The 16,811-nt window shown below is 45.9% G+C and overlaps 1 protein-coding gene across 3 annotated transcripts in view; it reads right to left on the bottom strand.

Annotated features, from left to right (window-relative positions):
- The window catches only part of LOC132113097 (dihydrolipoyllysine-residue succinyltransferase component of 2-oxoglutarate dehydrogenase complex, mitochondrial-like), a 58,073-nt gene that overhangs the window by 21,090 nt on the left and 20,172 nt on the right, over nt 1–16,811 (bottom strand). Inside the window, exons 13-16 of one of the 3 annotated variants that reach the window (XR_009425078.1) lie at nt 16,649–16,732; nt 16,054–16,221; nt 15,388–15,518; nt 15,009–15,111 (exon numbers count right to left, since the gene is read on the bottom strand). Coding sequence is in view for 2 of the 3 variants with exons in the window: in XM_059520922.1 (XP_059376905.1) it covers nt 15,108–15,111; nt 15,388–15,518; nt 16,054–16,221; nt 16,649–16,732 (387 nt within the window). In the remaining variant the exon portion in view is untranslated. Of the gene's footprint in view, nt 1–14,955; nt 15,112–15,350; nt 15,519–16,053; nt 16,222–16,648; nt 16,733–16,811 lie in introns of those variants that run through there. The other 2 variants (XM_059520922.1, XM_059520921.1) reach the window with 2 other exon arrangements.

Below are 16,811 nucleotides of genomic sequence, written 5' to 3'. Positions count from 1 at the left end.
AATGCACAGACACTATTTAACTGAACAGAGATGACATCACTGAATTCAATGATGAACTGCCTTTAACTATCATTTTTTTCATTATTGACACTGTTTTCCTAATGAATGTTGTTCAGTTGCTTTGACGCAATGTATTTTGTTTAAAGCCCTATATATATAAAGGTGACTTGACTTGACGACTTATTTAAAATAAAGTTGTTTTTAGGAGGAAAACACTGAAGTTAATGATAATACATTAATCAATTAATCAAGAAAAAAAGGAATTTTAATTGTTTGTATGTTATAGTAAATGAATCGTTCACTGAAAAAAAAAATCATCATTAATTCACCCATGTAAATGAGATGTTCACACCATTTTTTCCATAATTTTTCCAAAGAAATTAATTGCAAATTATATCTGAAGTGTAAAGATGTAATGATCCAGTTATAAAAATGCCAGCTGTACCATTATCAATGCTAGCCTTCCCATCACATCATTGATGCTGAACTGTATTGGTTCTTTACCGTTGGATTCAGCTTTAGGCCTTTTTGATGAGACTTGAGAGGTGAAGCAAAGTGATATTGGTCTGTTCCTATCTGACTTTAGTAAACTTGAAATATAGGACTTATTGACTTTTTATTTACTTTTATTAAATGTTTTTGTCCTTTTCTGTGTTTGACAGTATAAATCACCTTTTAGTTTCATTGTATGGAAAATGCAGCATGGACATTCTGTCCAATATCTCTTTTTTGTGTGTGTTTCACAAAATAAAGATTAAGTATTTTCAAACAGTTGCTCAAACATATTGCACACAGGTGAGACGTGTCTTACATACTTTGGACAGTGGACAGAAGTTCAGCCTGAAGTTAACCCAAAAGCAATGGAAGAGGTGTACTGTGTACCAGGGTTTTCACGATTACTAACATATTCTGTTCTTTTGAGATGTAATGAGAAGTTGTATTTGTTATTGGAGCAGAGATTTGAGGCTTGTCAGAAATCACAGAGGCGTGTGATTGGTGGAGTCTTGGAGCTTTATAATATGAGCTTAGTGGCACGGTAAGCTGTTCTTTTTATCTTAAAACTAAACCATGAATGAATGAAAATGGCTTTTGCTGTGTGTATGTTTGAAATTTGCCAGTGTTTTGTCATATACAGAGTTTTAGGGGAAGTCGTGGCCTAATGGTTAGAGAGTCGGACTCACAATCGAAAGGTTGTGAGTTCGAGTCCCGGGCCGGCAGGAATTGTGGGTTGGGGGAGTGCATGTACAGTTCTCTCTCCACCTTCAATACCACGACTTAGGTGCCCTTGAGCAAGGCATCGAACCCCCAACTGCTCCCCGGGCGCCGCAGCATAAATGGCTGCCCACTGCTCCGGGTGTGTGCTCACAGTATGTGTGTGTGTGTTCACTGCTCTGTGTGTGTGCATTTCGGATGGGTTAAATGCAGAGCACAAATTCTGAGTATGGGTAACCATACTTGGCTGAATGTCACTTCACTTTCACTTGTTAGTTATTCAGGCTGTTGAAGTATTGTAGCAGTTCCCAAAATTCTCTACTTCAATTAAACATACTTTAATACACCTCTATATGATCTTCATATACGAAGAAAGCACACAGAGCATGCTTATGAAATGACTTCAAAAGCTAATATGTAGCAGTATCTCATTTTCATCCTTTAAGTGTTGAGCCAATGATGGAGCTTTCATAAAATGTTTGTGATTATGAGTTTAATGAAATGCATAAATATGGTAGCTGTGAACGGACTTCAATGCAGCATAACTCTTTGGGTTTATGGGTCAGAGGAGCTTCAATGGCCCTCTTCATTAATCTATGTGTCATCTGATGGGGATAAAAAAGGTTCAACTTTAAACAGTTTCTTTAGCTTGACTTCAGACTTCCTACGGTGGCCGAGAAAGCTCAACATGCTGCAACTTAAGAAAACACATGCAAATTGAAAAAACATCCGAAAATGAAGAAAACATCTTCATCAGTTTGACAACACAAGTGCTGTAAATCCTCACAAAACATGCATATAACGAAACGCGCTGCAAATCATCACAACACATGCATATAACGAAACGTGCTGCAAACCATCACAACACATGCATATAACGAAACGTGCTGCAAATCCTCACAACACATGCATATAACGAAACGTGCTGCAAACCATCACAACACATGCATATAACGAAACGCGCTGCAAATCCTCACAACACATGCATATAACGAAACGCGCTGCAAACCATCACAACACATGCATATCTGATGGGGATAAACAGTTCAACTTTAAACAGTTTCTTTAGCTTGACTTCAGACCTCCTACGGTGGCCGAGAAAGCTCAACATGCTGCAACTTAAGAAAACACATGCAAATTGAAAAAACATCAGAAAATGAAGAAAACATCTTCATCAGTTTGACAACGCAAGTGCTGCAAATCCTCACAAAACATGCATATAACGAAACGCGCTGCAAATCCTTCACAACACATGCATATAGCGAAACGCGCTGCAAATCATCACAACACATGCATATAACGAAACGCGCTGCAAATCATCACAAAACATGCATATAACGAAACGCGCTGCAAATCATCACAACACATGCATATAACGAAACGCGCTGCAAATCATCACAACACATGCATATAGCGAAACGCGCTGCAAATCATCACAACACATGCATATAGCGAAACGCGCTGCAAATCATCACAACACATGCATATAGCGAAACGCGCTGCAAATCATCACAACACATGCATATAGCGAAACGCGCTGCAAATCATCACAACACATGCATATAGCGAAACGCGTTGCAAATCATCACAACACATGCATATAGCGAAACGCGCTGCAAATCCTCACAACACATGCATATAGCGAAACGCGCTGCAAATCATCACAACACATGCATATAGCGAAACGCGCTGCAAATCATCACAACACATGCATATAGCGAAACGCGCTGCAAATCATCACAACACATGCATATAACGAAACGCGCTGCAAATCATCACAAAACATGCATATAACGAAACGCGCTGCAAATCATCACAACACATGCATATAACGAAACGCGCTGCAAATCATCACAACACATGCATATAACGAAACGCGCTGCAAATCATCACAACACATGCATATAGCGAAACGCGCTGCAAATCATCACAACACATGCATATAGCGAAACGCGCTGCAAATCATCACAACACATGCATATAGCGAAACGCGCTGCAAATCATCACAACACATGCATATAGCGAAACGCGCTGCAAATCATCACAACACATGCATATAGCGAAACGCGCTGCAAATCATCACAACACATGCATATAGCGAAACGCGCTGCAAATCATCACAACACATGCATATAGCGAAACGCGCTGCAAATCATCACAACACATGCATATAGCGAAACGCGCTGCAAATCATCACAACACATGCATATAGCGAAACGCGCTGCAAATCATCACAACACATGCATATAGCGAAACGCGCTGCAAATCATCACAACACATGCATATAGCGAAACGGGCTGCAAATCATCACAACACATGCATATAGCGAAACGCGCTGCAAATCATCACAACACATGCATATAGCGAAACGCGCTGCAAATCATCACAACACATGCATATAACGAAACGCGCTGCAAATCATCACAACACATGCATATAACGAAACGCGATGCAAATCATCACAACACATGCATATAACGAAACGCGCTGCAAATCATCACAACACATGCATATAACGAAACGCGCTGCAAATCATCACAACACATGCATATAGCGAAACGCGCTGCAAATCATCACAACACATGCATATAGCGAAACGCGCTGCAAATCATCACAACACATGCATATAGCGAAACGCGCTGCAAATCATCACAACACATGCATATAGCGAAACGCGCTGCAAATCATCACAACACATGCATATAGCGAAACGCGCTGCAAATCATCACAACACATGCATATAGCGAAACGCGCTGCAAATCATCACAACACATGCATATAGCGAAACGCGCTGCAAATCATCACAACACATGCATATAGCGAAACGCGCTGCAAATCATCACAACACATGCATATAGCGAAACGCGCTGCAAATCATCACAACACATGCATATAGCGAAACGCGCTGCAAATCATCACAACACATGCATATAGCGAAACGCGCTGCAAATCATCACAACACATGCATATAACGAAACGCGCTGCAAATCATCACAACACATGCATATAACGAAACGCGCTGCAAACCATCACAACACATGCATATCTGATGGGGATAAACAGTTCAACTTTAAACAGTTTCTTTAGCTTGACTTCAGACCTCCTACGGTGGCCGAGAAAGCTCAACATGCTGCAACTTGAGAAAACACATGCAAATTGAAAAAACATCAGAAAATGAAGAAAACATCTTCATCAGTTTGACAACGCAAGTGCTGCAAATCCTCACAAAACATGCATATAACGAAACGCGCTGCAAATCCTTCACAACACATGCATATAGCGAAACGCGCTGCAAATCATCACAACACATGCATATAAGGAAACGCGCTGCAAATCCTTCACAACACATGCATATAACGAAACGCGCTGCAAATCATCACAACACATGCATATAACGAAACGCGCTGCAAATCATCACAACACATGCATATAACGAAACGCGCTGCAAATCATCACAACACATGCATATAGCGAAACGCGCTGCAAATCATCACAACACATGCATATAACGAAACGCGCTGCAAATCATCACAACACATGCATATAGCGAAACGCGCTGCAAATCATCACAACACATGCATATAACGAAACGCGCTGCAAATCATCACAACACATGCATATAACGAAACGCGCTGCAAATCATCACAACACATGCATATAACGAAACGCATACTTCACAACACATGCAAATTAAGAATCAATTAATGAAGCATTGCAAATTTATTTTCATTAACCTTGAAATTATATTTAGCTGAGGATATTAAAGGTAGCCATCTTAAGTAAAGTTTTACATTTAATCATGTAATTATTTAGCTTATTCAGGCTAATAATATCCAAAAGATAAAGGAATCACGGTGTTTAAACACCATGAAAAAAAACTCAACTTTCAGTTCACCAACAACTCCACTGACCAGTAGCCACTGCACGATAAGCAAATCCCAGCCGGATTTGACACTTTCTGAGGTTTCCTCGAAACATTTCCATTGTGGTCAGTGCTATTTGCAGCGCTTTTGTTAATTGCATGTGTTGTGAGGATTTACATTGCATTAAAATCAGACGAGGATCCCAAATGCAGACTCACCTCTGCAATACTGTATGGAAAAACACTTAAATCTTGAAGGGGACACTGAAGGCTAAATTCACTTTTACAAGGTGCTTGCACATAAATGTAAATACAATAAAAATGCATTTACTCCCCAAAACAGTCTAAATTGTTAAATGTTTAGATTTTTTGCACAGTATGATGTCATACTGCTCAGGCCACACCCACTGCTGTTGACAGACTGTCCCGTATTAGCATATCTCTACCAGTATCTCTGCAATTTTATTGCGTTTCAAATTTGGATGTAAAAGTTAATGTGTTTTCATTTCCACACAGTGATTTTTTTCTTTTTGCTGGTAGCTGCCACAGAATACACAAAAACAGAAGAGAGGGGAGGGGTGAGCAGTAGCCGAAATGGCTCGCTGAGAAACAGAACTGTTTTTGACAAGTTAAAATGGGTGATGTTTTACATGACCACTGAGGAATTTTATCCAAAGTGTGATACAGACATATCAGGAAGACCCTAAAGAATAATACCAAACTGTGGAAAATGGTCATTCAATGTCCCCTTTTTCATGATATTACAGTACATGAAATACTAAGAACATGGATGAATGAAGCTTGAAAGCATTGTAAATTATACTTAGCAATAACACCTATGCATAATCTGTACTCTGTTTGTGGTTTATGCCTGTCTTGTTCTAATGCTTTTCATGCTTGTTTTCTGTTCTATTTTTGCGTTTCCTATCTAATAATCCCAGACGTTGAGCCACTGCAGATGTTTTCCCCTTCCCGTGTCCCACATCTGCTCCAGTTTGATGCGTGTCGTCTGGGGTCAGCAGACCTTCACACTCAGCAGTTCACTGACACCGTAGTGTCTTCTGAAAGTATTCACCCCCTCCATTTGTTTCTGCTGTTACACCTCCAGATAGCAAACATGAGCAGATTCACATTCGGAGTCTGAATTTCCTCTATTAAAAAAAAAACAAAAATATGGTCTGAGGCGGATCACAGCATTGAAAGTCCCAAAGAACTCTGGGTGTCTCAGGAGGATTTATGATTCAGTTATACTTTTACCACCATCTGGTGGCAGCAAGAGTAATTTCTCCACATCAGCAGTTTTCTATACAACACTTACAGTTAAATCAAGGGCAATTGGCTTAAAATGTCGAAGAAAAATGTTCTCTTACGAGAGCTCTCTCGTACTGCGTCTTAGCTAAGACGCTACGGGAAAAGTCTCTTTTCACGAAATACTGAAGCAAAAAATTATCCTTAATTTTGTATTTTTGTAAAGCGCATTTGCAGCAGTACACAGCCATAGGCGAGACGGCTCGTTCGCTCATTGGCTTGTTCTGCGGCAACTGCACAGCCTATCGAGCGCGGGCTGATGCAACATCAGACCAATAAGGGCGCTTCGCGCCCTTCTTGCCACTTCCCGCCGAAACGGGTGTGGCCCAACCTATAAAAGGAGCTCGAAAAGGCTGACTCACCTGATTTTTCATCTCTTCAGCGAAGCTCACGCATCGCTGGATCACGGAGGAAGCAAGCGCCGTCTGAGAAAGCACATCAGCAGGACGAGCCATTCTGAAGCTGCTGGCATCGCCGCCTTCCATTGCCGTTCCTGCTGCGCTATCTGGCGCCTATATCCTTTCAATCCTGTTATATCCAAGCTGTTCTTTATGTGTGTGTGTGTGTTCGCCCTGCGACACACACTCGTAAAAGAGCTCGCGTCTTTTTTAAGATGCCTTCCTGCGGCTCGTCAGAGCCCCACTCAGCGAGGGAGACCGGTACGTCATCTGTGTCTCCTGCCTGGGTGAAGATCATGCAGCGCTCGCTCGCTGACGGCGGATGCCCCCACTGCGAGCTGTTGCCATGGTGACTCTGAGGACTTGCCTGGCCTTTTTCTCTGAGCCTGCATTCTCCGCTGCGCTGAGGCGCCGTAAAAGCATCGCTTCCAGCGGATTCCGGAACCGTCTTCAGCTCAACCGAGCTCGCCGGTTCGCCCTGCTTCACCGGCCCCCCCTGCATCGCTTCCCGGTGGGCAGCGCCCGCTGTTTGCCGGCGCGTCGTCCGAGGAAGTCGAATCTCAGGGCCGCATCGGGGGAAGAGGACACGCGCTCTCTGCTAGCTTCGGGCAGTGAGGGCTGGGCGAGCTCCGAGAATCTCGCGCCTTCTGCTCAGAAGCCCAGCAGACGAGCTGACATCGAGAAGGAGCCGGGGCGAATGCTCGTGTTGGCCGCGATGAGTCTCGGCCGCGAGTGGTTTGCACCAGCACCCCCCCCTCTCGTTCCCGGCTGGATGGTATTTCCCTTTCGGATGAGCGAGGTGGCGAAGGCTTGGAACGCTCCATATTCAGCACGAACTCGTTCGTCTGTCTCACTAGCATTCTCCACACTGATGATGCTAAAAACAGGAACTACCACTCACTTCCGCCGGTGGAACAGGCGATAGCGACGCACCTTTGTCCGCCCTCTGCTGGACGGCGGCAAAAGCGGTGTTTCCATCTAAAGCCTCCTGTGTGACGCTGCGTCGGCACTACTAACGATGGCTGCTTCATCGAAGCGCAGGTGTACGAGTTCCGCTGTGGCCGAGCTCTCACCCAAGCGCGCCGCTGTTTCAGTTCCAGGAATTGTGACTGTCTCAGCGATTTCTGCAATGCGCAAGCCTGCACAGTTGCCCGCTTGCCTGCACACAAAAGCCGTTATCACAACAGCTTCAGCAACGCAGCTCGAGACCCCCGTTCTCGCTCTTCTGGCCGTCGCCCCGCGCCGCGGTGACCGCGGCAGAGGATTACGGTGAGGCCGGGAGCCCCGAAGCCATCCTGGGAAAGCCATCTACGCATGCTGCATGACGCTGCGTCGGCACTACACACGATGGCTGCTTCATCGAAGCGCCGGTGTACGAGTTCCGCTGCGGCCGGGCTCTCACCTAAGCGCGCCGCTGTTTCAGTTTTTCTAGAGATTGTGACTGTTTCAGCGTTTTTTGCAAAGCACAAGCCTGTACGGTTGCCCGCTTGCCTGCACACGAAAACCGTTATCACGGCTACCCAGATATTTCCCGAAAAAGGTGTAATTTCTGGTGTCCCGGCCACGGCCGATGGTGCTATAAATGTAGTGACGATGCCCACTGCTCAGTGCCCATCTCCGCATATAAGCACAGCCCTTCACACAGGGCTCGCGCCTATAAAAGCGACTCAAGTCGATCACGCGCACTACATAGTAGACGTGCCCACTCCTCAGTGCCCACAATCACTATGTCACACGCGTCATGTGGTTTCTGTAAAAACGAAACCCGTGCACGTTCGTCTGGCCACGGCCGATGGTGCTATAAATGTAGTGACGATGCCCACTCCTCAGTGCCCATCTCCACATGTAAGCACAGCCCTGCACACAGGGCCTGCGCCCATAATGTCGACTCAAGTCGGTCGCGCACACTGCATAGTAAACGTGCCCACCCCTCAGTGCCCACAATTACTATGTCACACGCGTCATGTGGTTTCTGTAAAAACGAAACCCGTGCATGCTCGTCCGGCCACGGCCGATGGTGCTATAAATGCAGTGACGATGCCCACTACCCAGTGCCCATCTCCACATGTAAGCACAGCCCTGCACACAGGGCTAGCGCACATAAGATCGACATAGATCGGTCGAGCGCGCCGCATAGTAAACGTGCCCACTTCCCAGTGCCCACATACACTATGTCACATACGGTGCGGGGCTTCTGTAAAAACGAGGCCCGTGCACGTACATTCTGCACAGGCAGACAGCAAGTTGAAAGTGGTAAAAGTGCACACACGCAGCCCACGGTTACTCGCAGATATATCGAGTCCCACGGGACCCGCTCAGCCTCCCTCCAGTCGGTTAAGCGCCGGAACGGGGTCGAGGAAGAGCGATCTGCCCGCTGTGATCAGCGCGCTCCTCGCCTCAGATGCGCAGCACACTCGAGCGCCGCCGTTGCCCAGTCAACAGAGCGCGTTTCGCATCCAGCCCTTAGCCATTCATGCAGATGCATGGTCAGTGCTTCCAGGGGTTTCGGATTGGGTGCTAGGCATTATAAAGAGAGGCTACTCGCTACAGTTTTCTCGACACCCACCGCGCTTTTCAGCGCGCGTTGAAACTACGGTCAAAACAGAAGTAGCACACATACTTCGGGCCGAAATATCAAAACTGTTGAGCAAAGGGGCTGTAGAGCCTGTGTCTCAAAGCGAGGGGGGGCTGTACAGCAGATACTTTCTGGTGCCCAAGAGAGACGGGGGTCTCCGGCCCATACTGGATCTAAGACAGCTGAACAGGCATTGATGAAACGCAGTTTCAAAATGCTCACGACCAGGAAGCTCCTCGAGCAGATTCGCAGAGGGGACTGGTTCATGTCAATAGATCTGAAGGACGCGTATTTTCAAATACAGATAGCGTCAAACCACAGGCGATATTTGAGATTCGCCTTCGAGGGCCAGGCATACCAGTTTGCAGTCCTGCCATTCGGCTTGTCCGTAGCTCCTCGTACGTTTACGAGGTGCATGGATGCAGCGCTCGCTCCTCTCAGACTCAGAGGCATACGAGTGCTGAATTATTTGGACGACTGGCTGGTTCTGGCCCGATCATGAGCGGACCTCGTGGACCACAGAGCCGTTTTACTCGATCACCTCGAGAAGCTCGGCCTCAGTGTCAATTGGGCGAAGAGTTCGCTGAACCCCAGTCAGACGATCCTGTTTCTGGGTAAAGTTCTGAACTCGTGTTCCATGACGGCGCGGCTGTCACCACAGCACGCGATGGGCATTCAGCGTGCAGCGAGTTCTTTCCGCTGTGGCGCGACTGTGTCGCTCAAACACTGTCAAAAGATGCTGGGTTTCATGGCCTCAGCATCTCCGGTTCTGCGGCTGGGCCTGCTCCGCATGCGCCCCCTGCAGTTCTGGCTGAAGGCTCGGGTGCCGCGCAGAGCGTGGGCGTCTGGCCGGCTGCATTTCAAGGTCGATCAGAGCTGTGTTGCGGCTCTAGCACCTTGGACAGCGAACGGCTGGTACCGATCAGGTGTAAGCCTGGGGACTTCCCCGAGTGTGAAAATGGTGTCGACGGACGCCTCCACTTCGGGATGGGGAGCGCTGCTCGAAGGCAGACTGTCCTTTGGCCTATGGTCAGAACGGGAAAAGCTCCATCATATCAACTGCCTGGAAATGCTGGCAGTGGAGAACGCGCTGACGCGCTTTTGTCCCCATATCAAGGATCACCACGTCGTAGTCCGTTCGGACAACATGTCCGTGGTGTCCTACATAAATCGCCAGGTCGGTCTCGGGTCCCGAAACCTGTGCAGGCTGACGGAACGCCTCCTGATTTGGGCTCAGCGCAACGTGCGCTCGCTGAGAGCAGTGCATGTGCCTGGACTGCAGAATCTGGGTCCAGACAGGCTGTCCAGAGGCAATGTTCCTACGGGCGAATGGTCTCTACACCCGCAAACAGTCCGGCTGTTGTGGGAGAGATTTGGCATGGCGGAGGTGGACCTCTTTGCGTCCCACGAAAACGCTCACTGCCCCGCGTTCTTTTCCAAGAACGAAAGCGCGCTGTCACGGAGATGGCCGTGCTGCCCGCTTTATGCATTCCCTCCCGTCTCCCTCCTTCAGCAGGTGATAGAACGGGTGAGAGAAACGAGATGTTCAATACTGCTTGTAGCACCTCTTTGGAAGAACCAACCATGGTTCCCAGATTTGATGCAGTTAGCAGATGTCGCCCCGTGGCCGGTACCATTGAGGAGAGACCTCCTCTCGCAGGCCAGGGGCTCGATTTGGCACCCTCAACCGGAGTTGTGGTCCCTCTATGTATGGGCACTCAATGGTTACCCGCTGATCTCGCAGTGGGAGTGCTAAATACCATCACTCAGGCTAGAGCTCCGTCGACACGACGTCTGTATGCCTCGAATTGGTCGGTGTTTTCCAGCTGGTGCACAGCTCGAGGTTATTCACCCCTTTGTTGTGAGGTGACGGAGGTCCTCTCCTTCCTTCAGGAGCTGTTGGATAAGGGCAGAGCCCCATCCACGCTCAAAGTTTATGTGGCTGCCATCGCGGCGTTTTCTGAAACGGCGTCCGGTCAGTCAATAGGAAGGAATGATTTAGTCATCCGGTTCCTCAGAGGAGCTAGGAGGCTGAATCCTCCCAGACCTCCGTCATTCCCTATGTGGGACCTCGCGGCGGTTTTGGAGGCCTTGAAGGGTCCCCCTTTCAAGCCTATCCAATCGATTAGCCTTCAGCATCTGTCGTTCAAGACAGTATTCTTGTTGGCTCTCGCTTCTGTGAAGCGTGTGGGTGATCTGCACGCGCTCTCGGTGAGCCAGTCGTGCTTGGAGTTTGGGCCTAATGACTCAAAGGTCATACTCGAACGTAGGCACGGTTATGTGCCGAAATCCCTCAACACACCGTTTCGGGCTCAGGTTATTGCCCTGTCTGCCCTGCCGGTGTCAGGGGAGGATGGAGACTCGAGTCTTCTTTGCCCTGTCAGGGTTTTAAGAGCTTATGTGTCTCGCTCTGCTGCCTTTCGGCAGACGGAGCAGCTATTTGTCTCGTTCGGTGGGCGTTCCAAGGGAATGGCTGTTTCGAGACAGACTCTATCCAGATGGATAGTTGACGCCATAGCGTTAGCTTACGCTTCCAGGGGCCTTCAGTGCCCGTTGGGCGTCAGAGCACACTCCACAAGAGGCATCGCCTCGTCGTGGGCGTGGTCTACTGGGATCTCCTTGCAGGATATATGTATGGCGGCAGGATGGGCCTCGCCGTCTACATTTATCAGGTTCTATAACCTGGAGGTTCCCGCCTTGCAAGCAAGGCTGCTGTCGGTATAGGCGAATCAGGGCCCTGAGGGGAATACTGAGTTCACGAGCGCTATGCACTGCCGACTGTTATATGGGCAGTATTGCGTAAGACCCGCATTGCCACATTGGTCAGGCCTTGCCTCGGCTGTGTGACGTCATATTGCCGCATCTACGGATGCTGCTAGATATGGGACGGAGGGCTTTTTCCCTTTTCTGTCCTGGACTCTCTGTGAGTCCCTCAGGTGACTGTGCACTGTAAATCCTGGGCGTTGCTTCAGGTTTATTGGTGTGTGATCCCTGCACACACGGCGTTTTACATTGGGTTCCCGTAGCGTCTTAGCTAAGACGCAGTACGAGAGAGCTCTCGTAAGAGAACGTACTCGGTTACTAAACGTAACCTCGGTTCTCTCTAGAAGAGCGAACGAGTACTGCGTTCTCTGCCGTGTGCACGATTCACTCTGGTTCGCTTCGGCGATGAAATAAATCAGGTGAGTCAGCCTTTTCGAGCCCCTTTTATAGGTTGTGCCACACCAGTTTCTGCGGGAAGTGGCAAGAAGGGCGCGAAGCTGTGCAGTTGCCGCAGAACAAGCCAATGAGCGAACGAGCCGTCTCGCCTATGGCTGTGTACTGCTGCAAATGCGCTTTACAAAAATACAAAATTAAGGATATTTTTTTGCTTCAGTATTTCGTGAAAAGAGACTTTTCCCGTAGCGTCTTAGCTAAGACGCAGTACTCGTTCGCTCTTCTAGAGAGAACCGAGGTTACGTTTAGTAACCGAGTACGATTTCTAGTGTCCCAGTTTTCACCCACTTCCTACAGAAATGGTCCTGCATCAAGCTGCAGAGAACAGACACTGGAGGCATTATAACTTTGCACTCTGTACTCCAGATGAAATGCAATATTACTGAACACCAAACATTCAGTCATGTGTTCTGTCCTTTCCATTTCTAATTCAGCGTTTCTTATGTGATAGTATTGAATAAAACCACTAATTTCTTAGCAGTTTATTGTGCATTTCTTTCTGAAAGCACATAAATGCATATAATCTGTCAGAACAAACATGCATTTCTGATTAGCAGCACAATTGATTTTATTTTAAATTTAGATTTTAATTTTTTATAACTTTAAAGAGTACTAATAAATAAACCACGTGTTTTGTGGAATAGTAAAGCAGGGGAGGTTTATGGTTTCTAATCTAATCTTTCAGGCGTGAGAATAACAAACCAAGTGACCTCAAAGCATCCTAAGCATGTGACCAAACTAGAAGCTCTTGTCACCACATCCGGCCCTGAACATGAAGACGTGGACGAGGCTCTTGCACTGTAACTTACTTTCATATTCTCCAGAAGCCTTGCATGCGTGTTAAACACAACCACACACACACACACACACACACACACACACACACACACACACACACACACACACACACACACACACACACACACACACGCACGCACACACGCACGCACGCACGCACGCACACACACACACACACACACACACACATCTTGAGCTGCATTAGTAGTAAAACGTGCGTTTTTGTCATGATTTATTTCATCCTTTGTGAAGTATTAGCAAGAGTACATTTGCCTACAAACAAAAATGCAGAAATTAACTCTAGATTTTGGTATTTATTCAATAATCTTTGACATTAGTGTCCAGTCCCTCTATCTGAGCTGATGCTTTTTTTGGAAGATGTTTGTACTCCTCTGCAAGATCCACTTGAGACCTGAAGACTTTAAGTTGTGTCCTCACCAGGGTTTTTATCTTTAACTAAAACCAAAACCACAAAGAAACATTTCCTGTAACTGTAAATAAACATTAACGGAAATAATATATATATATATAAACAAACTCATTTTATTTCGGATAGTGGTCAATGCAATAATTCAAAATTCCCTTTAAAATTACAAAAAAATTATATATATATATACAGTACAGACCAAAAGCTTGGACACACCTTCTCATTCAAAGAGTTTTCTTTATTTTCATGACTATGAAAATTGTAGAGTCACACTGAAGGCATCATGGGCTATTTGAGCAAGAAGGAGAGTGATGGGGTGCTGCGCCAGATGACCTGGCCTCCACAGTCACCGGACCTGAACCCAATCGAGATGGTTTAGGGGTGAGCTGGACCGCAGACAGAAGGCAAAAGGGCCAACAAGTGCTAAGCATCTCTCGGGGAACTCCTTCAAGACTGTTGGAAGACCATTTCAGGTGACTACCTCTTGAAGCTCATCAAGAGAATGCCAAGAGTGTGCAAAGCAGTAATCAAAGCAAAAGGTGGCTACTTTGAAGAACCTACAATATGACATATTTTCAGTTGTTTCACACTTTTTTGTTATGTATATAATTCCATATATAATTCCACACGTGTTCATTCATAGTTTTGATGCCTTCAGTGTGAATCTACAATTTTCATAGTCATGAAAATAAAGAAAACTCTTTGAATGAGAAGGTGTGTCCAAACTTTTGGTCTGTACTGTATATATATTACAATTTAAGCTAAAAAAAAAAAAAAAAAGAAAATATAAAAATAATTTATAATTTAAAATATTACCAAAAAATTATAATAGTACTTCAATGATATTAAAACAATCTCTCTCTCACTCTCTATATAAAGACAAGTTTTTACATATATATTTTAATTTAATTTAATTTAATTTGTCAGCAGTGATTTTGCAAGGCAAACGATCGATGGTCTTAGTACCAACTGTCCAGCATTAAATTCCCCATTAGTCTTGCGCTCAACATTAAACTTTAAAACTCAGACCTGGTCACATATCTGAAGGGATCATCTCATGTTCTGATTCTGATCGCATGATTTAACTCTGATTATCACTGAAGACTCACACACATGATCGCTGGACAGAGACCGAGTCAGTGAGACACGAGAGAGCGTGAGCATTTCATTGATTTTATTGTTTAAAATCTCATATTTTATTTTTTTTTACACAGGCAGACAGGATCTGATGGTCTGGAGTTGTGCGGGACGTGTCGAGGTCTCGTGAACACACACAAGCACCAGCGACTCACTGGAACATAGTGTTTCTGCTCAGCTGCTCCGATCCATTTACACCCGAGAGATTAAATATAACATATAATGTATTTTACTATCATTTCTTCTCCATTTAGAAACTAATAATTGCACAGGGCATGTTTTGTGCGCTGATTTGTACATACAATGACAGGACCGCTTTCCTCCATAACACAGTGAGAACCCAGCAGACGAAGACATGGTAAAACAACTCAACATGAAGCTAATGAATGCAGATCCTGACGGGCCGTCCCTGTACAGGTGGGTGGAGATGAGGGCGTGTTTGGGGAGCGCTCACATGTCCAGCAGCAGCACCCGAGGGTCCTCCACCACTGACTTGATCTTCCTGAGGAAGGTGACGGCCTCTCTGCCGTCGATCAAGCGGTGGTCGTACGTCAGAGCCACGTACATCATCGGCCGGATCTCCACCTGGACACGTCAGAGCACAGAGATGTTCATTAGATTTGTAGTTCTGCAAAATATGCATTTATAGTGTTGTTCAGTAGTTTGGGATAAGAAACTATTTTTAACTAGTTTCTTTTGCTCATCAAGATTGCATTTATTTGATCAAAAACAGAATAAAAAAACAAACATAATAGCTGAATATAATTCTAATGTAAAACATCTGTTTTCTGTGTGAATCTGTGTTAAAGTGTAATGTATTTCTGTGATGCTCCGCTGTATTTTCAGCATCATTCCTCCAGTCTTCAGTGTCACATGATCTTCAGAAATCAGAATAATATGATGAAAGTAAAGTTCCAGAGTGGGTGGAGCTTAAGTGCTGTTTTGGCACAACTTTCTCGCCCCTCTCTCTGATTGGTGGAGGCTGCTTTGAGAATGATTCAGCTGTTAAACATGATTATTTTAAAAATAAGTGTTGGGGTAACCACTGATTAACAAAAATGAATGGAGTATGACTCGACCTATGTAAGGCACAGAAAACACAAAAGCGTTCCCATCTAACCTTCCCAGCGATGGCCACGGGCCGGTCAAAGATACCATGCATGCCCAGGATGGCCGACTGCGGCGGGTTGATGATGGGAGTCCCGAACATGGATCCGAACACTCCTCCGTTGCTGATGGTGAAGGTGCCTCCGTCCATGTCCTCCACAGCCAGCTCGTTCTTACGAGCCTACGCAGAAAACACAGGAGAACAAGTCACAAACTGACACCCAGGCCCACAACTGAGCAGATTTGATTCATATGTCAATTAAATAAGTTTGCTTAATAATCCAGTCCCCTAATAAATCAGCTACTGAACATTATGATCACTGGAGGATTTGTTCTTTGTATAAAAGCGTCTGTGAAATGCATAAAAGTAAACCGTGCTCTGATTAACGCTCTTAAAACTGTCATTAGAGTCATGAGAGGAATAAACCGCAGCGTTTTTCAGAAATTACACCGTCCGATTTGTTTTCCCCTTCACTTAACATCAGTTTTACCAATGATACCGCTGTTTTTTTAGGTCATGTCACATATTTAGCTAAATAAAGATTTCTGGTTAGTTGCTCCATTTGCAGCAGAATAAGCGAGTCTTCAGACAGCAGCTCGTCATGCACCTTCTCTCCCAGCTCGTTAATCGTTCTCTCGATGTCTGCGAAGTTCATTCCCTCCACTCCTCTGATCACGGGAACCACGAGCCCCTGAGAGACGAGAAGAGAAGGAGTTCAACACACAGGGCCCAGGAGCATCTGCACATGACTACAGCAATGATGACTGATG

The sequence above is a fragment of the Carassius carassius genome, chromosome 32, assembly GCF_963082965.1.
Source record: "Carassius carassius chromosome 32, fCarCar2.1, whole genome shotgun sequence".
Taxonomy (NCBI): Eukaryota; Metazoa; Chordata; class Actinopteri; order Cypriniformes; family Cyprinidae; genus Carassius; species Carassius carassius.
This window is presented reverse-complemented; position numbering and strand designations above follow the sequence as displayed.